Here is a 21,545-nt window from a genome sequence, read left to right as displayed (position 1 = left end):
ATATTTTAATGTGCTTTTGTGCTTTATATGTATGATAATGATAATTGTTTGAAAACTTGTAACTTCTTTTCAATTTGCAATAGATTATCCCAATAAAAAATATGAATCCAAAAACATTTGAATTTTCAATTTTGTATTTTCAAATTTTGAAATTCCAATTAATTGTTTTTAATTGCTGCTGAAATAGAAATTTTATTAAAAAATAAAAAAGAGGTTCAAGAGATAAAACAAAAACAAACGAAAGCACCCGTGAGAAACCATTGGTAACCGAAAAACGACCAAGACTATGAGAACATTTTTAGAGGGTCGTCCACATCGAAAGAATCTTCGTCGTCCAATATATCTCCCCATATTTTCTTTTTTGTAGAGACCACTGCCGACATAGATCGAGCAGCGTCGGAAGAGGAGTGAATCACAAAGTTTTGCAGAATCGCTCCTCCAGACTGAGCATATTGCACTTTATTCAAGAACTCTACCGGCGACGGAGTGTCAAGAACGGCGCCCTGCAAAACTACACCAGCAGCATGGCCTACTGCTCTTTGGAAATCCGAAGATATACCATTCTTGATTATACGCCGGAGCCAGTGCTAGATAGAGGAATCAGAAACCTTCCCTTTCTTGGTACCACCCTTCGGACGCCCCCGGCCGCGAGGTATGGGAGGATCTTCAATCACCACATTTTCTAGCGTCACATCTAAAGCTGAATGATCAATCGCCGAAGGAGGCGTCCCATCCGAGAACTCATGCCGGCTCGGCTTAACAGCCGGAGAGTGCAGGACCAAAGATCCCACAGCCTGCTTCTGCTGAGCACGATCGGAAGGTGCAGCCAAGATAGGGACCGGATTCAGAGAAGACCGGATAGGCTCAGAAGCCACAGCCGAACTATCCATATCTACCTCCTCAGTCGCCAGAATGGCGAAGGCGTTGGATGTCACAGTGCCACCAACCGGCGCTAAACGAAGTAGGAATTTCAGCTCTCCTCTCTCAATATTGTCTCTAGTAAAACCATTGTCGGGTTGCACAACATCATCAGTGCCTTTGGAGGGAATTTCCCGCCAAACAATCGAACGACCTTTAGTCTTCCAGCCCCTCTTGTTCTTCCGTTTGTGATCCTGCTTGCCCTGATCGGCTGTAGGAGAAGAGGGATCCGTGTCCATACAATTCTTCCTGCAATCTTCAGTACAGTGACCAACAACATAACAAATCCAACCGAAATATGGGAGATTTTCATAGCTAAATTCAATCTAAAAAATATCATCACCACATTTCACATCAAGAAACTCAGGGATCTCATTAGCAACATTCATTTCAACAAGAACACGAGCAAAATATCCAATAGAGGCTCTAGTAGAACAACTATCAATGACAATTGGCGTGCCAACATGTCTAACAATACCAGTGAGGAGCTCAAGATGCCAAAAATCATGCAGAAGATTGAAAATGCGAAGCCAAACCTGAGCAAGAGTGGACGCAGTGTTGGGAACCTTGTGGAATATTCTAACCCTTGTTTTGATGATACCAAAATTCATAGGTCGTAATTGTAATAGACTAGAATTGTTTTGAACTCAAGTGTTAGAGTTCGGTTCTAGTTTAGCTTGCGGTGTCGAAGATTGAAGACTGAAGACTGAAGAACGAAGGACTGAAGACTGAAGACTGCAGATACCAACTGAAGTATCAGTTGAAGAATCAGTTAGGAACTGATTACTTAATGCGCGCAATGGACTGATACTAAAGTCAAGTATCAGTTGAACATTCCTCCTCGGACTGATCTTCCAACGTTCAGAGGAAGCCACGTACTCACAAAGTACAGCCGCATTAAATGCAGAGATCTCAGGATATCCTTATCTCTGCAGAGGTCATTCCTATCTGGTGGTTACTTTTCAGAGACGTCACATCTCCTGTCCATCAACAGAGTCGTTTCCACCCAGACAAGGAACCTCGAAGATTGAAGCCTCGGCCCAAATTCGAATTGCTCTCCAACGGAAGAAATCTTGATGACGTTCTACGCCAACGGATCTATTCAAGAGTTCTCCTACAAATAGCGCTCGAGGATCACTTCAACCTTCACCGATTCAACGACATAAGCTGAAGCTCTGTCGAAATTGCTACTCAGCCTAAAGCTTAACCTCCCCAAAGCTTGAATCGAAGAAGAGAATTCCAAAGCCAAAATCAGTCACTGCTGATTACACACATTCTCTTAGACCTTAGGCAAACCTCTGTTTACCCAGAAGCCAAAGGTCAAACTTGCTTCAAAGTACTTGTTCTTTGTAGTATAGTTGGCACTCGTTCAAACCTCCCCCCCAAAAGAGTGTTTGAGTGATTCGGAGTTCAGGAAGGTACTCTGACTCTGAGTGAGAAGTCTTAGCACGGGTTGTGCTGAGCAAGAGAAATCCGACGCGAGTGAAGCGTGGGTACTGAAGAAGGGTTTTCTTCAGTGGTACGGTTGTGTGCACCCGGCAAGCACACGGTTTGGTTTGCAGTGCACCTGTTAAGCACTTGCGGAGTGCATTGTTGGTCTGATCAACAAACCGTGGATGTAGAAAAGGGTTTTTCCGAACCACGTAAAAGTCTCTGTGTTGTTTACAGCTTTCAGTTTTATATTCTTACTTGTGTTATTTCTATTGATAAACTGAACACTGATTAACTGCAAAGAGAAACCTAAAAACCAACAACGTGTTCCACCGAGGCTATTGCGAAACTAAGTTTAATTTCCGCTGCGTATGATATCAGTCTGACTGATCTATCTTCTGATAGTCAGGAAGAGTGTTATCATCTCTGTTTTAGCAAACCCGACTGAAGCCCTTACTTGCAACAGTTAAGTTCCAGCAACTTAACTGATAACTCTTTACTGAAGAGCTTTCAGTATTAGTCGTCAACCCTGTTTGGTCAAAATATTTTTCAGTAAAACAGGAGTCTGTGTTTGCGTGTAAAGTTTCGTTTTGATCTCTATCTGAGATCCCTCTGATTGAGGAGTTTTAAAAATAGCCCATAGGTGTATTCCCCCTCCCCCCATACACCTATTCGAGACCCTCTGGACCTAACACGCAGCTTTGTTAGGATTAAATTTGGGAACCCATGCCTGAAGGTGGAGAATGCCAGTATGAAGGCGCCACGAAGCTTTAGAGAAAGCAACAGAGTAATCTTTCTGCGAGGAAAACTTCAGGGTGAAGTATCTTCTGCTAAGAAGAATAATCTCCCACGGAAGAGCAGGCTTCCATAATCCAGTGAGCTCATGAAAGAGATCAGCAGCAAAACGCGGAGAATCTCCTTTCTGGAGAAATAGACAGCCATGGATGGCGAACTGAAACGAATGAACCTACCACTGGTGAAAGGCAGGAGAAATAGTGAGGCACGACTTCAACCAAAGGCTTGAGAACCTCGTAGTCATAAGCCGGGACAACGTCAGCCGGCTGACCTGCCCTTTGCTTGATGGCGTCCGCAAAAGATGGCTTGGGAAGAGGCTGTTCTTTCTTAGTAAAAGAGCCCACCGGTGGAGAGGTCTCAGGGAAGAGGGCAGCAGCCTTGATGATGTTATGAGACATAGCAATAGCAGAAGACGGCTGGTTAAGACTACGACCCATCGGCCGCGGAGCAAACTGAACTATCAACGGAGAGCTCCCATCGCGAACAAGGCCGAAATCATGGAAGAGCTGGGCAAACGGCGCACCCACATGCGACAACAGATCAGTAGCGGCGGAAGTCTCACCGGACGGCGTGGTAGGGGTCGAGGAATCCCTAGGAGCCATGGTAGACGGCACAGCAGAAACAGAATCCGCGAATAATGCAGAAGAATGGCAAACCCTAGTAGGGCTTGCAACTGGCGGCGGAACCCTAATCTCCGGAAAAAACAGGTCATCCATCGCAACAGAGGAGTCTACTGCATGCTGATAGCCAACGACCGGCGGTCCATGTCTGGCGCAAGGCGGTGGAGGCGGGTTGGAACGGGGAGGAGCCGTAGATAGAGAATAATTCTAATTGTTTTTAATTGCTAATGTATATAAATATATAAATTATCAAATATCAAAAGCAAGAGTAAATGATAATGAGTATCACTATGTATCATATAATATTCAAAGATGTACAAAACTAGTATTTATTTGCATATAGTGTATATTTTTTTGAATGGATAAAATCATATTTATGTGGTCATTTTGTTTAAATACAAATTTTAAAATAAAATTCCTATGCAACATCCAAATTAATTTGGCAGAAAAGACATTATTTGTTTTCATAAATAGAATTGGGCAATTTATTAAGTTTAATTTTATGATATTGAACAATGATGTGTATTATTTTAGATGAGTTTCTATTGGGAAATGAAAGATATATCCAATCCTTGTGTTTTGATGATACCAAAACTGTTAGAAGACACTCTAGCTAGAGGTTATCTTTCTGAACTTATATGTTTTAGTCCTTCTAGTAGCTAGATCAAAGACCGAGGTCTTGAAGACTCACTACTAAAAATCAAAATAGAGATAACGGTTCATACATAACAGTTTTGGTCAAAAACCGTTATGTATGAGCACACTTTTGAATATACATAACGGTTTTACGAGACTCTGTTATGTATGTACTGTTATCTAAGCTTTATATTTCAATTTTCATTCAACAATGCTTGAATGGTATTAGTGTATGAGAGTTACTGTCATTCTTACAAGTCTAGAGATATTATTCTAGACTTGACATCAAAAGCTAATAATTATCAAAGACATAAAGAAAATTTATCTTTGATACCATTCTGTCACACCCCAATTCTTGAAGAAATAACTATAATCAAGGTGCAAGCAATTCATATAAATAAACAAAGGAAAACCTTGCTGAAATCCGAATAAATAGGATAATAAGTCGAGCTACGCCAATTTGAATGAAGAAAGAAAGACATCAAATGATGCTAGTCAATCAACAGCATAGCTAAACCTTAGACAAAGTCAAATCAATATATATATATACAACGTCTCATCTCAACATGCAGAGAATAAGCACTCACTACACTGGGGAATCTGAATCCCAAGCCTTTCTCTACATGGGATGGACAAAACCAAGAGCACAATTACTTAGAAATCCCCATGCCAACCAAGACAAAGCCAACAGAACTTTTATCAACCCTCCCAAGCCCCGCATTGTTGATCAAGAAGCTCCGGTGACATTAGAATAAACACTTGACCAAAAAGAAAGAAAAAAGAAAGATGGGATCATCGTCCTTCCTGAAGATCTTCGGAAAATACAGCTGTTTTGTTGATGTTATCAGTATCCAAGGCACTAAAGCCGGAATAAGGACCAGAAGAAAAAATCGATGACGTTCCATCCGACTCAAAGGTTGTAGATGACTGCCTAAGATTGGGTGCAGTGTTGGAGGCCACTGCAGAATCTTGATACTCTGTAACACGTTGCACCATTTTGAGAGACTGCACCACTTCCCCCATAGAAGGTCGTTGGCTAGCATCTGGGGCCACACACGCTGCAGCAATGGTGCACACTCGGAAAAAATCTTCCTTTGGATACTTGCCATCAAGTCTTGGATCAGCAAGTTCTTCCAATCGATCCTTCTCTCTTAGTATTGGCCTAGCCTGCAAAAGAACAACATAAACTGCTTACTATCTAAAGATCAAGGGTTGAGCCTCATCGAAAATAATGGTGTCTCCGTGAAACAAATCACTAAAACAGGGAAATTTACATAGAGTGAGACTGGATTTATTTAACTAACCCAGGTGACAAGGTTCTCCTGGCCTGAAGGCTGCGACATATCTACAGGTTTTCTTCCTGTCAACAACTCAAGAAGAACCACACCATAACTGTAAACATCACTCTTCACCAGCAGGTGCCCGGTCATAGCATACTCGGGGGCGACATACCTGTAAATTGTTGGAAAAAGTCCCCAAGTGTTAAAGAATGAGAACATCGAGCCCCAGAGAGCAAATGTTATTGTATGACCCTAAGAAGGGACTACTAACCCAAAAGTTCCCATAACACGGGTGGAGAGGTAGTTTGTCCTGCCTTCAGGGGCCTGTTTTGCGAGGCCAAAATCTGAAACTTTGGCAAGAAAGTTGTTCTCAAGCAATATATTCGATGCCTTAAAATCTCTGTGAATGACACAAGGTTGCGAGTCCTCATGCAAGTAAGCAAGTCCTCGTGCAGCATCAAGAGCAATTTTCATTCTTGTGTCCCAATCAAGAGGGCAGTTTAGTCCCAATGGCCCTGAACAGAACCACCCAAAGATTACATGCTTATCATTCACTGTAAGTGTAAGTAATAACTTGGAAGAAATATCTATATTCATTGACTATACCATGGAGCCAAGCCTCCAAACTTCCATTTGGAACAAGCTCGTAACAAAGTAGGTTCTGTGAGGAGTCACGATTGCTGTAGTATCCGACAAGTTTCACCAAGTTACGGTGATGCAGCCTACTGAGCATCTCAACCTCAACTAAGAACTCTTTATCCCCTTGTTGTCCACCACTGCTTAGTCTCTTTATGGCAACGGCAGTTCCATCACTTAATACACCCTTGAATACTCTCCCAAAGCCACCCTCACCAAGAATACTAGTTGTCTCAAAGTTATTCGTAGCCTCTTTCAGTTCTTCATAGGTGAGAAACCGTGTGCTGGTTGGATGGTGAATCGATCCCATTGCTGGAACTGTTCCCAAACTCCTTTGTTTTGCTATTTCAAAGGGAATAAGCACATAAAATCCATAATGAGAAGTGAACCCAAGATATGTGTGATAGCAAAGTACCAAAAGTCAAAAAGTTAAACTAAAGAGGGAAGAGATGGGAGTATTGATCAGCAAATATATATATATATATATATATATATATATATATATATATATATATATATATATATATATTAAAAAAAAAAAAAAAAAAAAAAAAAACAGAAAAAGAAAGGAAGATGATGAGGGTGCTTTTCCCTTGGAACGCAGCCAAGCACACCTTAACTAACATAGCATCAGAATGGAATTGGCAAACTGTGGTTTATATCAGAGGGCAGGCCAATTCTGCCATTTAAGAGACAACACTATTCACACTAAACAATCTATCAATAATATAGAAGGAACTAAAACTGCAGATAAAAACACAATTCAATGCAACTCTCTACATACCAGTTTCTTTGATAGGTTCAATAATATGCTTCTCTTGGCGAGATACACAGAAACAAAGCATAACCACAGTGATGACAGCAATTATCAGGATCACAGCTCCAAGTCCAATGACAAGAATCAAACTTGGATGTTTAACTTTCTTTGAAGGGGCCAGTGCAGAAGGACTTGATGGAAGATTGGGCGGCGCTTCTGATGGCGCTGTATCGGAAATTGGAGCTGTATAAAAGACAAAATGGGTTACATCAGTTTCAATATAGGCATATCCAGGAAGATGATACCAGTTTACCAAAACAACTTGGGATCAATTACTACCTATTTATCAGAAAAATGGTAAAAGTACATTAGTAACAATGACACTGTGACAACTATAACCAATAAATTTAATGCTAATATTTTGAATAATTTCAACTTGCCTAAAAAACATAAAGGTGGGGTGGGGTTGGGGGTTATAGTATGGCTGAGTGCTAGTTAAAAGAACTTCCAGCGAAAAAGTGGAAAGCCACAACATAAGTCTTTGCTATTCACCATGTATGAGATTCTCAACCAAAAATGACATTGTTGATATAGATCTTTAACTTGCACCTGGACAAATGAAGATTACCTTGAGGCAGTAAGGGCGGTTTGAACCAGGTTATGTTGAGAAGCTTGTAGTCACCCACTAATGCAGGATCCAGACGGACCCTGTGCGTTGACAATGAAGAGTTTATTCCTGCAGCTTCAATGGAAGAAAAACTCATACCCGTATGTGGGGTAATGTCCATTGATATATTCAGACCAGATATTCCAACAATATAAAAGTTAATGAGCTCAATCTGTGACACTCTTAGACCAAGCTGTGAAGCAAACTGCTCTAGAAAAAGCTTCCAGTTCGGATTGGATGAGACGTTCAAAAGGAGAATTTCCAGCTTTATTGGATACACGCAATGGCAGCCCTGGCTCTCACGTTTGAGTACCATGTCTGGTCCACAACAACCTTCCAAAAGGAAACAACCACCTCATCAGAAACAACAAAACTAAACAAGCGAGGATGGGTTTGTAAAAACTATTTCATAATCATATTACTGTTGGCTAGAAAATAGATTCAAGAGGATATGAATCTTACTAGAGAAGCTGGGAGATAATGGCGGCTGAGCTAAACCAGTAGGCATGGTGTTAGGTTCAGGTTGAGGTGGCGCAATCTCTGAAACATGTGGAGGTGGATTGCTCGGAGGCACTGATCCACTCTTCTGCATTGAAGGTCTGGACAAACCGGAGCTAGAAGGAGGAGTAGAAATCTCAAAATGACCAAAATTAGGAGGTTGAGCAGGTGCACCATGAGGGCTGAGATGATTATGGTGATGTTTGTGGAACGAAGGCAGATTGGAAGGTAGAGACAGTTCTGTCATGGCAGGGGCATCAAAAATTGTGGTAGTTGGTGATAGAGCTTCTCTTTTCAATATCTTGTTACGTAGATTAGCATCAGTGAAGGATAATAAAGAACACAACAGAAGCAACTGTTTTAAGAGGCACCAACGAGCCTCCAATAGCAACCCTGTAATTCACATTACAAATAGAAGCACACAACCATAAGATTTTCTGCAACAACGTATTCAATTCCACAGATTTGGTGTCAAGATACCATTTCAAAGAATATAACAGCACTGTCTGAATCAGAATAGCATGACAAATAGGAAATCAAAGCTTAAGCCACAAATCCCTCTTTCGCTTACAACAGCGACTCATACATTCTAGACATGCACTAGAATAACTCTTTTCCCTCAAAAGAAAAGAATCACTGCTATACATACTATACCAGCAGCACGCATTAAATCAATTGAAATAGTGATTAGTCCAATATAAGTAAATAACATAAAATCCAACACACGCCTCCAAAAATACACAAAATTTTGCTTCTTGTGACTCCCCTATTCTATTTACATTTACGAGGGGGGAATGGCATGCCATCAATAGGAAAAGGGAAAAAAAACAATAAATCCGTAAAAAATGCGTAAGAATTCCCTAAAACAGCAGAAAACATAGCATTTCTTACACCCTCACACTAGATACTCACCGCTGCCCCGGACGAAAAAGCGCAAATTATGGAGCTGCAACATCACCGACAAAATCCGAACGGCTCAGATCTACAAATCTCGTCACAAAACCAATCCAACGGCTAGGTTTCACCCAGAGTCAAACCCCAAAGCTACGAGCAAAATCCGCAGCCTCCGACCACCGAGTGAACATCGAGCAGCCGGGAAGCTCGCCACACACTCAGTCCGAACTCGTAACTCAGCGAGCTCCCCATCTCTCACCTCCAAACACACGAAACCGGAAAAAGGAAAAGGCAGAGAGAGAGAGTGTGTAAGGGAATTCTAGAGAGAGAAAATCGGAGAATGATTTGTGTATATGTACATGTAATGATTGTGGCGCGCGTGTATCTTTCGTCCGCTTCACTCAGATATCAGAACTAAAAAAATCTGTTGAGGATGAGCGCACGGTAAAATGGAGCTCCGATACGAGTAGTATGGTAGTGGTATATTATTATATTCATCTAACGTGCGCCTTTGACGGAAAATTGTCTTCGTCCAATAGTGAACGTCAGTCACGTCAGATGGATTGCTTGCTGCAGCGGCCCACCGTTGGTAACCGTGGTCCCCTAATTCCGACCGAGCCGTTAAAAAGGGTTTATAAATAAATATTTGATGCCATCTGATTCCTACTCATTCTATACATTATCTACTCATTATTTTAAATCTAATGTTCTCATCTAAATGTTTAGCTCTCATTTTTATACTGTATTATTAACTTTTTTTCTGAGTTTTACGGTAGCATAAAAGCTTATGTGTAATTATTTTATCGCTTAAAATTTATAAGATAGGTCAAAACTTGAATTAGAATATAAAAGCTTATGTGTAATTATTTTATCGCTTAAAATTTATAAGATAGGTCAAAACTTGAATTAGAATGTATATATTTAGTGACATTTTATATTAGTAATTTTACTAAAAGTTAATTGTAGTTGAATCTGATTTTAATTGATTTTATATTTTATAAATATTAAAATGTAAAATGATCATATATAAAACTTTCTTTAGTTATAAGTTCAAACAAGTGTATAAGAATAATATATAAAATAATAAATTAATTTTCGTATGGACTAATGTGCAGGTCAAAAATTGGTCAAAGGTATGAAAGTGAAATAGTGAATTGTGTGCAATTTCATGAAAGGATGTGTACATTGTAAAAGGTGAACATAGGAGAGTTACGTGAAAGTAAAGTATGACTTATCTTAGTGTCATCTTTTTTGCTTTTATCTAGTTATTAATAGTATTTCTTTTTTTTCACAAAATCTCCTGTACACCGGATATATCGTACACTCGGATTGACCTATACCCAAATTTTGACCTACATGTTAATTCAAATCCACATTTTAATCCAAACCATGTAAATGACATTATTCAGTTATACAAATGACACTGTAACATTTTAAAATGTTATAGTGTCATTTTCAATATTATAATGTCATTTACAATCTTGTAGTGTCAATTATAGAAATTGTCATTTATATTTCTGAATAATGTCAATTATACATAGTATCATTTATAATGTTATAGTGTCATTTATATGCAGTGTCATTTGTATAACAGAATAGTGTCAATTACAAATAGTATCATTTACACGATTTGAGTCGGGATGCGGGTCAGAATTTGAGTACGGGTCAACCTGGGTGTACGGTACACTCAAATATACTCAAGACCACCTCTTTTTGTTCCATCTTTCTATTCTTTTCTAAATCTTTTTTTATCAAACGTATATAATATGGTAAACTATACAGGTTATCACAGTTTTTAAGTAACTTTCTTTTAGGGGGCTTCTTATGTAAAGGGATTCACTAAAATTATGAATATTACTCCGTCCATTTTTTGACCCATTTCATAATAACACGAATTTAAAAAAATTAAGAGAATATATTATGAGTAAAATAAGGGTTTCACTTTATTCTAAATAAAAAAACTTACTAAAAATAGAATAGATCAAGAATTGATGGACACGCTAAAATAATAAAATGGATCAACAATTGGTGGACGAATGGAGTATAAATTAGGGCGTAACCTGTCGAAATTCAACGAGAAATTACTTTAATTGTGTTTATAATAAAATAAATGAAATAACTTTGAAAAAAAATTATGTTTAGTTTGAGATTTTTATATTGAGAGAGATTTACATATTAAATTTTTGCAAACAGATGTACGATTGCAACAAAATAAAATAAATTTTTTTCATTAACCCACATAGGACCATGAATTAAGAAAAGAAGAGAAATCTGAAATCATACTCTCTATGTCCCATAAAAGTGTGCATTATTGTTGGTGGCACGAATTTTAATAAGTATTATATGAGTGTGCTATTAGTGGAAGAATGTGCCTATGGTTATTAGTGGAAGAAATGTCCAAAAAAAAAATAAGTGCACACCTTTTATGGGACGTTCCAAAATGACAAAAAGTGCACACTCTTACGAAACAAGGGGAATATTATATAATACTCTCTCTGTCCCAACGAAGATGCTACATTTCTAAATATGGAAAAAATAAGGAATTTTAATTGCACAATTACAACTAATTAATCACTCATTTATTACCTTCTATCTCCTACTTTATCACTTTATTACATTCTCTCTCCTACTTTATCACTTTATTACCTTCTCTTTCATACTTTATCACTTTTATACTACACACTTAAAACACTAATCTACAACTCCTTAAATCCCGTGCCAAAAAGAAATGTATCATCTTAGCTGGGACGGAGGGAGTAATGATGTAGATTAATAGAATACTACTTGCAAGGGCAGTTTAAGCCCTTATGCGATATGTTTATGTTAATTCTCTCACCTTTAAACTAATTGTGTAACCCATTAAAATTCGATGAGAATTAACTTATGTCATGATTTAAATTATTTTATATTATTTTTATGTAATGAAATTATTTGCACATAAATTATTTCTTTAATTAATTTAATTTGGTGTAATAGAAGTACTTTCGCCAATTAAATGTTAATTTTTGGTGGGATAATAGAAGTATTATTTTATATAAATCTTCATCTGATGAGTGTTTATAAATGTCGACATGAGATTGAAAATTTTAGGAAAAAAAATACGTAAATTTGATGGAGGATATGGTGGAGGGATTGATGTGTCACATTTGTTTTTAATCGTATATAGACAAGATATATTAACATTGTACAACTTTTTTACATTAAGAATTGATTTAAGGTCACATTTTTCATTTGAGCATCATCTCATTTGAACCTTGTAAGACCAGATCATCATCTGGAGCTCGAAAGATAACATCTGACTTTTGAATGTAAGACTTCTGATCATCATATCGTCTAAAGTTTGAAATATTATATCTAACTTCTATTCATCACTATTTGGAGATTAAAAAATCAAAACTGACTCTTAAACATAATCTCGTTTGAAAATTGAAAAATGATAATTGACTTGTGAGTATTATATCATCTTAAACTAGTAAGATCATAACTGACTTACAAACATCATCTCCTATAAACTTGAAAGACCATAACTGATTTTTTAGCATCATTTTATTTGAAGCTTGAAAAATAGCAGAATTGACATGTGACCATTATCTCGTTTGGAGCTTGAAAGATCATAACTAAGTTCTGAGCATCATCTAGTCTAAGCTTGAGAAAAATGAGTATCTAATTCTATGGTCAAATCAAATTTATTAAATAATTTATTTAGTTAAAACTATATATTTTTAAAATTAAATTAACTAAATTCTTTATTTTAACCAAATAAATTTGATCATGGTAAATTGAGAGTGGAATTCAAATTGTATTAATCTTAATCACTCCACCAATTAAATGTGGACTTTCGGTTGGGAGAGTAAATTAAGAATATATTTTTGTATACGCTTTCATTTTGTGAAATCTCACAAACAAATCAATATGGGATGAGATAATTTAGATACATAAAAATGAATAAATACGAAAATGCTTGAAAAATTAAGATAATAAAAATATAAAAATATGGTGTTGCGACTGAGGACTATTCTATTTCCCTATTATATATGTGATGATGATACATGTTGGTTTTCTTAGTTTGGTTTGCTTTTTATGTCCTTCTGCGACTTTGTTTTTAGACGAGCATCTTTTTTCCTTTTTAAGATTATTGGGCTTTCCTTAAAAAGGTTTTAACGAGGCTCAATCCTTAGTATGCTTCTCTATGTTTTTAAGGGTTTTTTTACACTTTCTTTTTCTTTTTTCTCTTTTTTAATACAACCTTATTTAATAAATTTGTGATGACGACTAATATTATTGTTACATATTTAAGTTAAGAGGATAAAATCATTGGGTTCGAAAATCGGCGGTTAACCACCAGACTGAACCATCGGGCAAGAAACCGTTGGTTAACCGCCCAAAACCTTTCAATTTTTTATTTTTATTTTTTCAAATTCAAATTTTAAATTAGTTATTAGTATAGTACTAGTAAAATTGTTTAATAAATTCAGTTTCCTTGTTCAATTTTGTAATTTGCAGATTGTAATTTATTTGTACATGTAAATTATATTTTTTTTTTACTTTGAATTCAATAAAAATACGAATTTTATTATATTTTGGTGGTAAATGTGTTATAATTTTATTTCGTTTATAATTCATTGTATTTTATATTGACTTTATTCAATAATTTCATTACATGTAATGAATTAAATAATGTAATTTCATAAGAAAAATATGCACATTACATTACAAATAAAAAAGTAAAAAATCGGCAGTTTGGCCCTTGAACCGACTGTTTCAGGTCTGACCCGAAACTTCCGGTTCAAGGCCCGAAACCGATCCTTCTCTACCTCTTCACGGGTCGGTTACGGTCACCTTCTCAGTGAATCGTGAATCGTTGGTTCATGCCCGGAACCGACGGTTCCCAACCCGTGGATATCACTAAGATGATGTTTAGAAGTTCAACGTTCATAAGTTAGATGTAGTCTTTCGAGTAAATAACTCTAACAAAATAGTCATATAACTCTAACAAAATAGTTAACTAATTTGAATTTACAAGTGATCAAGTGTTCAAACTTTCATCCTCAAGAATACAATGTATTTCCGAAGAAATGAATAATCAAGTGTAAACAAACTCAACTCTGGAACTAAAAGCTTAGTAAACAAACTCAGCTCTGTAACTACAAGCTTAGTTATTCCAAATTGTAAGTACATACATTCTCTTAGTTCTAGGTATCCAAACTTTGTATTATAAGCCTAGAACTCGAGCACACTCTATTCCCATTGTTCTTATTGTAACAGTGTGTTGGAAATCCACCTTCTATACCCCTCACACTTTCAGTTTAAGCTCAGTGTTAGAATAGAAAAAGACGTTCAGAAATTAAGCTGCAAGTTCGTGCAATTTAAAATCCTAGAATAAGATATTATAAGGTTCGGATGTGATGATGCTCAGATCGCATATATAGTCTTAAATTACATCTTATCCATCAATTTAAAAAAATTGTATAAAAATTAATAAATCTTGTCTATATACAATTATTAACAAATTAGGCACATAATCATCCATCATATTCTATGTCAAATTTGCATATTTTTTTATTCTTATTTTTTCTAAAATCTCCAATTTCATATAAACCTTTTATAAAACTTCATCAAATGAAACCTTATATAAACAAATAGTTCTATTATTCCAACTAAAAAATAACATTTAATGGGTGAAAGTGGTTGATATTAATATTTTTTAAAATATACAACCAATTTAATTTGATTCAATTAAATTATTAAAAATTATTTTATATAAAGATTATTTCATATGCTATGTCCATAAAAACATATTAGGTCCCGAAAGGTCTGGAATAGGTGTATGGGGGGGAGGAAATACATCTATAGGCTATTTTTCGAAAGCAACAAACCAACTCAACCTTTTAACAGTGTAAGAGTTAAGAAAGACTTTGGTTGAAAACTAATACTGAATCTCTCTTTAGTAAAGAGATACCAGTTAAGTCCAAGACTTTAACTGATATGCGTAAGGCTTCAATCTAGTTTGTATACAGAGAAGTGTTAAGAATCCTCCTGAATATCATAAGATAAATCAGTCAGACAAATAACACTTGGCAGCGAAAAACTTTTCTTTCGAAAAAGCCGTTTGTGATTAAGCGCGTTGTCAAGATCTTAGTCTCACTTTGCAGTTAGTCAGTTTCAGTTAGCAAAAGGATTTTGCACAGATAAGAAAGTAAATACTGAAAGCGATAAACGACAAAGGGATTTTTACGTGGTTCATAATCCAATTCCTACATCCACGGTCAGTTGATCACACTGACAAGTACTCTAGGCTTGTGCTTACGGAAGCACAACAAACCTTGAACTGAAACCACACATTTCAGTACCAACATACTGGGTTGGATTTCTCAAACACACTTAGCACACACTGGGCACTAAGATTTCTCTGGAGTCAGAACACTGGTCTGAACTCCGCACAACTTCAAACACTCTTTTCGCTCAATTGAAAGGAGGTTCGAAAACTACCAACTAGGTCACAAAGAACGGGCTCTCTATAATCAGTAACTTAGGCTTTAGATAAACAATATATGTCTAAGGTTCTAAGAGAATATATGTAATTAGTAGTGGACTGATTTTGGCTTTGTGATTATCTTCTTCGATTCAAACTTTGGAAGGCTTTGATTTGCTGAGTAACGAATTCGGCAGCGTTTCAACTTATGTATTTGAATCGGTGAAGATTGAAGTGATCCTCGAGCTCCGGTGAAGATTGAAGTGATCCTCGAGCTCTATTTATAGGAGAGGTCTTGAATAGATCCGTAGGCGGAGATGGTCTTCAAGAATTCATCTGTTGGAGAGTAATTCGAATTTTGCTGAGGCTTCAATCTTCGAGGTTCTTTCTTTGGTGAGAACGACTACTAAGGAGCAGGAGATAGGATATCTTTGAAAAGGTAGTCACCAAAAAAGAATGCTCTGCAGAGAAAGGACGATCCTTGAAATCTCTGCATTTAATGCGGCTATACTTTGGGAGTGCGTGGCTTCCTTTTAACTTTGGAGGTTCAGTCCGAGGAAGAATGTTTAACTGATACTTGACTTTAGTATAAGTCCGCTGAATCCACGTGGCCTGCATTAATGAATCAGTTCGTAACTGATCCTTCAGTTGAGAAACTCGATCAGTCAAAGATCAATGTTTGACTCAGCCTTTATTCGCAATATCAGTCGAGCTCTTTAGTCTTCAGTCCTTCGTTCTTTATTCTTCATTCCTCCGGTCTTCAGTCTTCATAACACAAGCTAAACTAGAAAAGGACTCCAACACTTGAGTTCGAAAAGTTCTAGTCTATTACAAAGAACACTTAAGGATTTTGGTATCATCAAAACTAGGGCTAGGATATTTCATTAAGTTCCCAACAAAACAATATATATATAAAGTGATTTTAAATCAACGACGTAAAATGATTGCATGTTGAGTTTCAACGGGTTGCATACTAGTGTTCTATAAAAGCATTACCAAAAAGGTTAATTTCCTTTAAATACATAAATTATACCCAAATTTTAATTTTTAACAAGATATATTTTTTTTGGTTAAAGAATACATAAACTTTTATGTTTTGGAATTTAGCTTGAGTCAAAAAGTTTATTGGCCAATAACTTGATTGTCTGTAGTCTGATGAACAATTCGAAGTTATTGTTGGAAACCTCTTGACAATAGCTATCTAATGATACCTATATTGTTGGGTTTTGGTCATAGAAAGTGGTCAGAGAAAAGAAAAAATATAGAGTTTCATGACATTAACTTTCATGTCATTTTTCGCCCACTTTTGGTTATCAAAACCCAACAATATAAGTATCATTAAAAAGATAACGTCAACAACTTTCTAACGATACCTTCGGATCGCCCATCGAAGCCTAGACAATCAAGATATTAACCAACGAACTTTAGACTCATGTCAAGTTTCCAAAAAAATAACATTTATGTATTTTTTATCAAAAAATAAATTTGATTAAAAACAAAATTTAAATATAGGTCCTGTATTTTTAGGCAATTAACCCTGATCACCAAAATATCTTGTATTGTGAATTGGTTCTACCTATTCAAAACTACATTGATATCCCACTTTTATTTTTTCTTTCTTTCATCACACTAGTTTAAAACTAGGATTGGTGTCGATCATGGGTTGGGTTAGAGCATTCGTAGTGGAAAGTCAGGATGGGCTCTTAAAAGTGATCTCCACTATTTAAGAGCCCACCCTCCATAGTGGGAGAGCCTGCTCCTTAACTCTTAAATTTTGTATGTCATTTTATATTTAATTTTAATGTTGTTTACAATTAATTTTAAACATCTGGATATATGACCGTTTAAATTTAAAAAAGGGCAAAGGTGCAAATTGGTCCCTGAAATCAACCCCCCTAGAGTGTTTACCCCCCATACTCGGTCAAGGCGTGTTGACCTCCCTGAACTCCCGAGAAAAAGGTGCAACTAAACCCACGAACCAAACGGCCGATAAATTCCGTTTCTTCCAGCTTTTCTAGCGTAACCGGAGCAGATCTGCAACAAACACGGCGTAACCGGAGCAGATCTGCAGCGGCAGCGGCGTTCGAATTTTCTAGCATTTCGAGTGTGTGACTTCTTTAGCAAGAATCTAAATTTCATGCGAATTTTGGCACCTTAATTCTCTGCCTTTTGCCATCACAAATTCTTATGAAAACCCTTTCGCTTTGAAAATCGATTCGAAATTGAAACCTAGAAATTCATCGTTAATAAAAATCGAGAGGAAAATGAAGTTTTCAGAATGAGAGGAGAAATGTATAGAAGTATACCACGATTGAGGGCGTCGGGCTCCTCGATTATGAACTCTATTGCAGCATCTCAGCTGAGAATAAAAGCTATGGATTCTTTCTCTACTGCTCATGACACTTATTCTTCCATAAAGATTTGGCTTTTTATGTATAGAGTGAAAATTGTTGGATTACTTTATTAGTGTTTTTTCTGTTGATGTTTGATTTTGGGGGGGTTTGTTTTGGTTTTGCTATTTCAGGATTTATTTGAGAGGCATAAGGTGGTGTTTACTGTCTCCACTTTTATTGCATCAGTTTTTACAGTTGACCAAAAAAACACTGAAGAGCGCCGTCGCCGCTGCAGATCTACTCCGATTACACCGCGCATTTGGTTGGGATGGAGTGCTCGTCGGAGGAGAAGTGGCGCCGGCAAGATTTCCCCTTTCGACAGATGAATGTCGCCGAAAAATTGAAGGAATGCAACCGGAGAAGATGACCAGAAAAAAAAAATCGTTTAACAGCGTTAAACCACCGTTAAACGCGAGGGGTAAAATGCACCTTTTTCTCAGGAGTTCAGGGAGGTCAACACGCCTTGACCGAGTATGGGGGGCTAAACGCTCTAGGGGGGTCGAGTTCAGGGACCAATCTACACCTTTGCCCTTTAAAAAATGCACAAACTTTGAAAAAGTAGCAATTTTCACCTGAACTTTCAATTAAGTCAAAAAAATGCATAAATTTATATTTTTGTTGCAATTTTCACCTAAGTAACTTTCAACGAAATTAAAGCTTAATTGATAGTCGAAATTAAGTCAAATATATTAATTTTTGCCTTCTTAGACCTCCGAGCTTCTAAATACTCCTCATCCGAAGTTAGACCAACATTAGGTGAATTTTTGACTACCAACTAAGCTCTAATTTCGTTGAAAGTCAAACTTTATTATTATTATTATTATTATTATTATTATTATTATTATTATTATTATTATTATTATTATTATTATTATTATTATTATTATTATTATTATTATTATTATTATTATTATTATTATTATTATTATTATTATTTCCCAAAAAATTAGGTGATTGGGCGGTGCAAAGCACGCGCCCAACCAAATTGGCTTCCGCACTCGGAGTAGAGAAGCACACCGGGAGCGCACCACTCGGCCGAGACCGGCTCCCGATCCCCCCCACTATGGATACTCACATATCCATAGACTACAATTTCTCCGATCGTCCCAAAAGAAAATGACAAAATAAAAAGTGTTGTCAAGATGGCTGCTAGTAGGGGTGAGCAGTCGGACCGAACCAGACCGAACTGATGAAACCGAGGATCGAATTTTCAATATTTTTTGGACCGAACCGGACCAACTGAAATCCTAGGTCTGAACCAAAACCAGACCGAAACCGCCATCTGTTCTCGGTCTGGTTCGGTCCAAAACCGACCATTTTTTAAATATTAAAAATTAATAATATTAATAAAAATATTAGAAATTAATAAAATATTAATATATTAACAAAAATATTAATAAAAATATTAGAAATTAATAAAAAATATTAATAATATTAATAAAAATATTAAATATATATTTAAAATATATATATTCGGTTCGGTCCGATTTTCGTCGGTTTTGGCCTCCCCCGGACCGGGACCGGGACCGAATCGAAATATTTTCGGTCCAAGAAAATAGGACCGGGCCGGACAAATACATGGACCAAAACCGACCCGGATCGAAAAAACGATCGGTTCGGTCTGATCCGTCGGTTTTGGACTGATTTTGCTCACCCCTAGCTGCTGGTTAGTAACTTAGTAAAGAACCTTTTTCCACAATTATTAAAGCAAAATGACCACACAAATACGTACTAGAAATAAACTAAAAAATCGAATTTGCATGAAAACGAGTATAATATGAATCAACGGATCGGAAGTGAATTTACATCTTGGTACTAGGGTGGCTGTTGTTTCTTAGGCCTGCTGAGCCACCGGTGGTGTTGGTGTTCATCCCTAGAGTATTCTTAACCACCTCCGCCGCCCCCTGCGCCATGTTAGCGGCCCCTACCGCTGCTCCCTTGGCCATGTTGACGGCGGTATGCGCCGCGTCCTTAGCTTGTGCACCACTCTTAAGTATTCAAACCATCGTCGTCGTCCATTTATTAGGAAGCACGAATATTAGAGATTTTAAAACTTTAATTCAATTTTTTGTACATACTGGAAAAGTGAAAAATGAAATTGGAAATGAATTATCTCAAGATTTTATGTACCTCTTGAAGCAATTTGGTGGCTTGGCCTTGGCTATGGATGTCGGATGGTTGGTCAACGAGATCCCGCCTCCGCATCTGCGACAAGATTTTTAAATTTTGTGTTTTATATTAAATTTTCATTAAGGTTTTGTGTTTTCTATGGTCTTTTTTTCTTTTGAGGGGGATTTGTGTTTTCAATGTTAAGGGATAACTAAAGTTGGAAACGCAAGAAATTTTTAGAAAACTTATAAATTGATTTTCTTTTAATACTGAATAGCAGTGTTAAATTCCCATCCACCTATCCCCTTCCCTCAGTTTAAAAAATGCCTTTGAATACTGAGTACTAACATTTATATACCCAAATCATTTTATTAAAAAATAAAACTTCTCTCACCCTCGATGAAGTTGTTGATTATTTTCAGATCCATGTTCAAAAATAGAAACGCCATTTTTATTTTTTATTTATCAAATTCTCTGCTTTTATTTAACAGAATAATTAACCATGCACTATTATAGTATATAAATTCAATTAATTGGCAAACCCATAAGAATTAAGAAAGAGTACATAAGTTGGGGAAATTTAAAAAGAAATGAAAAGTTCGGGGGCCAAATAAAAATATTTGTAGTGAAGTGGCTATATGCTTAATTATAATTCGTATTGCAGTCGAATAAATCCAAGGACTTTCTATTGATTTATCTATAGTTTCTAAGTGCTCGTTTGGTTCAAGTAGAGGAATGAACATGGAATAGAATTAAATAAAGGAGTGGAATGGTAACAATAACCATTATTTTTATTGAGTGTTTGGTTTAACTATGGAAATGAATCATTAGTAAGGGATTCAATTTCTTTTGTTTCCCCTCTATTTTGAGGGGTAACAAATTGGGTGATTGGGTTACCCTCAAGTAAGGGTAATGCTTATCTCATTATCCAAATCAAACAACAAGTAATGGATTCAATTACTTGATTCACTTTCCAATATCTAAAAACACTCAACCAAACGTGGGCTAAATGTTACCTGCGCCTGATTCGTATCTTGTTCAGCGTTGTAAGTGTTGCCGGGATGACCTTGGTTTGCCATTTTTCTTGTTCCAGGGATTTTTCAGGTTAATTATTGTAAAAACAAAATAATTAGTAGATAAAATGTGGGTCTTGTTTTTTAGATGAATTTATAGATTTGAATGCATACTTTTTCCAGTAATCCATCTTTGCCTGACTATGTGCATCAGCTAACACATGCAAATACCATCGGCATCGTCCCGTCCCATAGGTTTTGGGAAGAATATTTCAAAGTTAAATATTTCTAAAAATAGGCCAAAAAAAATTATTGATTTATGCATCAAAGATATAACCATTGATGTTAAAGTTAATGAAAAAAAAATTAAGAAAGAGGGCGTGGGATCAATTAATGAAAGCTAAAAAGAAATCATATTATTAGCGG

The 21,545-nt window shown here is 36.5% G+C and overlaps 2 protein-coding genes across 2 annotated transcripts; both read right to left on the bottom strand.

Moving 5' to 3' along the window:
* Nucleotides 1-4,814: 4,814 nt before the first annotated feature.
* Nucleotides 4,815-9,704, bottom strand: LOC131006322 (proline-rich receptor-like protein kinase PERK15). Its single transcript, XM_057933525.1, has 8 exons — nt 9,151-9,704; nt 8,203-8,631; nt 7,702-8,073; nt 7,101-7,316; nt 6,287-6,658; nt 5,952-6,195; nt 5,705-5,852; nt 4,815-5,567 (listed from the first exon to the last, which is right to left on the bottom strand). Exons 1-8 carry the CDS (start codon nt 9,191-9,193, stop codon nt 5,193-5,195), a joined length of 2,199 nt encoding a protein of 732 aa, XP_057789508.1. The 5' UTR covers nt 9,194-9,704; the 3' UTR covers nt 4,815-5,192.
* Nucleotides 9,705-19,726: 10,022 nt separating this feature from the next.
* On the bottom strand, nt 19,727-21,279 carry LOC131006321 (uncharacterized). The gene is made up of 3 exons (XM_057933524.1): nt 21,123-21,279; nt 20,128-20,202; nt 19,727-19,985 (listed from the first exon to the last, which is right to left on the bottom strand). Exons 1-3 carry the CDS (start codon nt 21,183-21,185, stop codon nt 19,800-19,802), a joined length of 324 nt encoding a protein of 107 aa, XP_057789507.1. The 5' UTR covers nt 21,186-21,279; the 3' UTR covers nt 19,727-19,799.
* Nucleotides 21,280-21,545: the final 266 nt, after the last annotated feature.

This window comes from Salvia miltiorrhiza, chromosome 1, assembly GCF_028751815.1.
Source record: "Salvia miltiorrhiza cultivar Shanhuang (shh) chromosome 1, IMPLAD_Smil_shh, whole genome shotgun sequence".
NCBI lineage: Eukaryota > Viridiplantae > Streptophyta > Magnoliopsida > Lamiales > Lamiaceae > Salvia > Salvia miltiorrhiza.
The sequence above is the reverse complement of the archived record's forward strand: the minus strand, read 5'-3'. Positions and strand labels throughout refer to the sequence as shown.